This window comes from Lotus japonicus, chromosome 3 (genome assembly GCF_012489685.1).
Source record: "Lotus japonicus ecotype B-129 chromosome 3, LjGifu_v1.2".
NCBI lineage: Eukaryota > Viridiplantae > Streptophyta > Magnoliopsida > Fabales > Fabaceae > Lotus > Lotus japonicus.
This window is the reverse complement of record NC_080043.1, coordinates 7,130,398-7,132,642: the sequence shown is the minus strand read 5'-3', so window position 1 is coordinate 7,132,642 and position 2,245 is coordinate 7,130,398. Positions and strand designations below refer to the sequence as shown.

The 2,245-nt window shown below is 36.7% G+C and overlaps 1 protein-coding gene across 1 annotated transcript; it reads right to left on the bottom strand.

The window, feature by feature from the left end:
- Positions 1–426: 426 nt before the first annotated feature.
- LOC130749747 (ethylene-responsive transcription factor 13-like) lies at positions 427–1,429 on the bottom strand. Its single transcript, XM_057603121.1, has one exon. It carries the CDS (start codon positions 1,323–1,325, stop codon positions 576–578), a length of 750 nt encoding a protein of 249 aa, XP_057459104.1. The 5' UTR covers positions 1,326–1,429; the 3' UTR covers positions 427–575.
- Positions 1,430–2,245: the final 816 nt, after the last annotated feature.

The following is a 2,245-nucleotide window of genomic DNA, read 5'->3' as shown; positions in this document are numbered from 1 at the left end:
AAGGGGGTGTGGTTAGTAAAAGGGGGGTGAAAATAGCAACCACCGTTAGTAATTGGACGGCTAACTAACGGAAGGGCCTAAATCACACATATTAATAGAAGAGGGAGGGAGATTCGCTCATTTTAAAGATGAGGGAGGTAAATCGCACAAAGGTGAAAGATCAGGGAGCAAAAGTGCAATTAAGCCTAGATTAAATGCTTGACTAAAAAAATCTCCTAATTAATTTTTAGCATTTATTTATTATTTTCGGATTTGTTTAATTAATTAATATTATAATTTCCAAACTTATTTAATTAATTATTATTATTATTTTGAGTGCTGATTTAAATTAATTTTATTAAGTTAGGACAAAATTGGGTGTTCACACATTTGAGTAAATATTTAAGATTTAGCTAGAAAATGAAAAAGGTAAAGGCAAATCCAAAGGAAGCAAATTGAAGTGCTATATTGATCATGAGAAACAATACCCTTTGAAATTCATCAAAGTGGTGTATGCAAAAATCATTAAAAATGTACTCCAAATTAGGCAAACAAAAGTCACTACATTAATTCACGGATTATAACCCAATGGAAGCTTATGAGCACCAGATTACGCCGGAATCACTAGACAAATTATCCCACCATTCATCAACATTGACATCATCATTTGTGGTTGAACCCATATCAAACACCTGCACTTGGCTTCTATGCTTGGCTAACCTATTCAACACTCCAACTAGGTTCTTCCTCTTCTTTGACCCAGGTGAGCACTCAGAACTATCCTCCGAAGCGGATGATGAAGCCGGTGAAAGATGGTCCGGCGAGTTCTGCCTGAAAAACGTCACCTCACTCACTGACTCTGTCTCAGACAACGAGTCAGAACCAATGAGGTGGGGAAAATTGAGTTTGGCCTTTCTACCACGCATCTTGAAAGCAGCTTTATCATAAGCTAGAGCTGCTTCCTCTTCAGTCTCATAGGTTCCGAGCCAAACCCTAGCACCGTTCTTCTTTGGATCTCTTATCTCCCCTGCAAACTTCCCCCATGGTCTGCGTCTCACGCCCCTGTAACGCTTCCATACAGGTGGCGCGTTGGATTCACGCGCTGCTGCAGAGGAACCCTTTTTGCACCCTGGTGATTTCTTCACGGGACCAACAACACTATCTAAGTTAGTGACAGCCTGTGATGATCCACTTGACTGGAAATTGGGGATTGGAAATTGATTGTAAGAGGGTGAATAGCAGGTTTCATTGTTGGATGCATTCCAATCTACGTGGGAATTATCGTGTTCAAGCTCAAGAAGCAGAAAGTTTTGAATGGATTCCAATGACGAAAAATCACAAGACATGGTAGCAGCTATATATATCTTGATCTGGATTATGAAATTGGTGATGGTAGTGGTGGTGTTCTTTTGGGTTGTAAATGTGTTAATTATCTGACTCTGTGGTTAAAGAGTGATGGATTATGAACTTATATAGCACGGTTTTGGAACTTTGGAACTTGGAAGAACATGACTTTTGTTAAAATATTGTTTTCCCCTGTGGGTTGATGTTTCTTTGAAGCTTCAATGAATATTAAAGATTGGGATTATTATCGAATCTTATGAGGTGGCCTGCTGCATTTGTCATTTCTGTACTCTTTGTTGCAACAAGATTTACATTTAATTAATATTTTAAATTCAACCTATTATTCAAACACGTGATTAAAATTAAATAAAAAATTTGTTTCCCTATGATAATGAGAATTATGAGACCAATCCCTCGGCTCAGAAAACATGTTAAGTGGGTAGATTTTTTTAAGGAATTCTTCTGCGCATATGTATACGCATCGCTTACGAATAAAATCGTTAATCAAATGCTTAAAAAATTCATATATGAAATTACATGCTCATCCCCGAGAATTCTATATGTACTTGACCGAACCGATCGAATCACAGAGTCACAATATTATTATCCTAAGCCAATTGTAGCATGTGATTTTTTTTTTTTGAAATTAATTGTAGCATGTGATTGAAAACTTTTAATAATGATATTAACCCCATTATAGCACCTGCTAAAAAGCTCACGATGCTTCAAGGAAACGAGAACAATGATCCACCGATAACACGACACACACGAGAGCTGACGCTACACTCTCTTCAAACTACGAAAATATTATATTGATGATACCTGAGTTCACCCGCAGTTTGATAAAAATAATAGAAGGAGAATTGAAGGAAAATTTATTCACACATTAAATTCATTACATTTGAAATAAATTAATATGAAG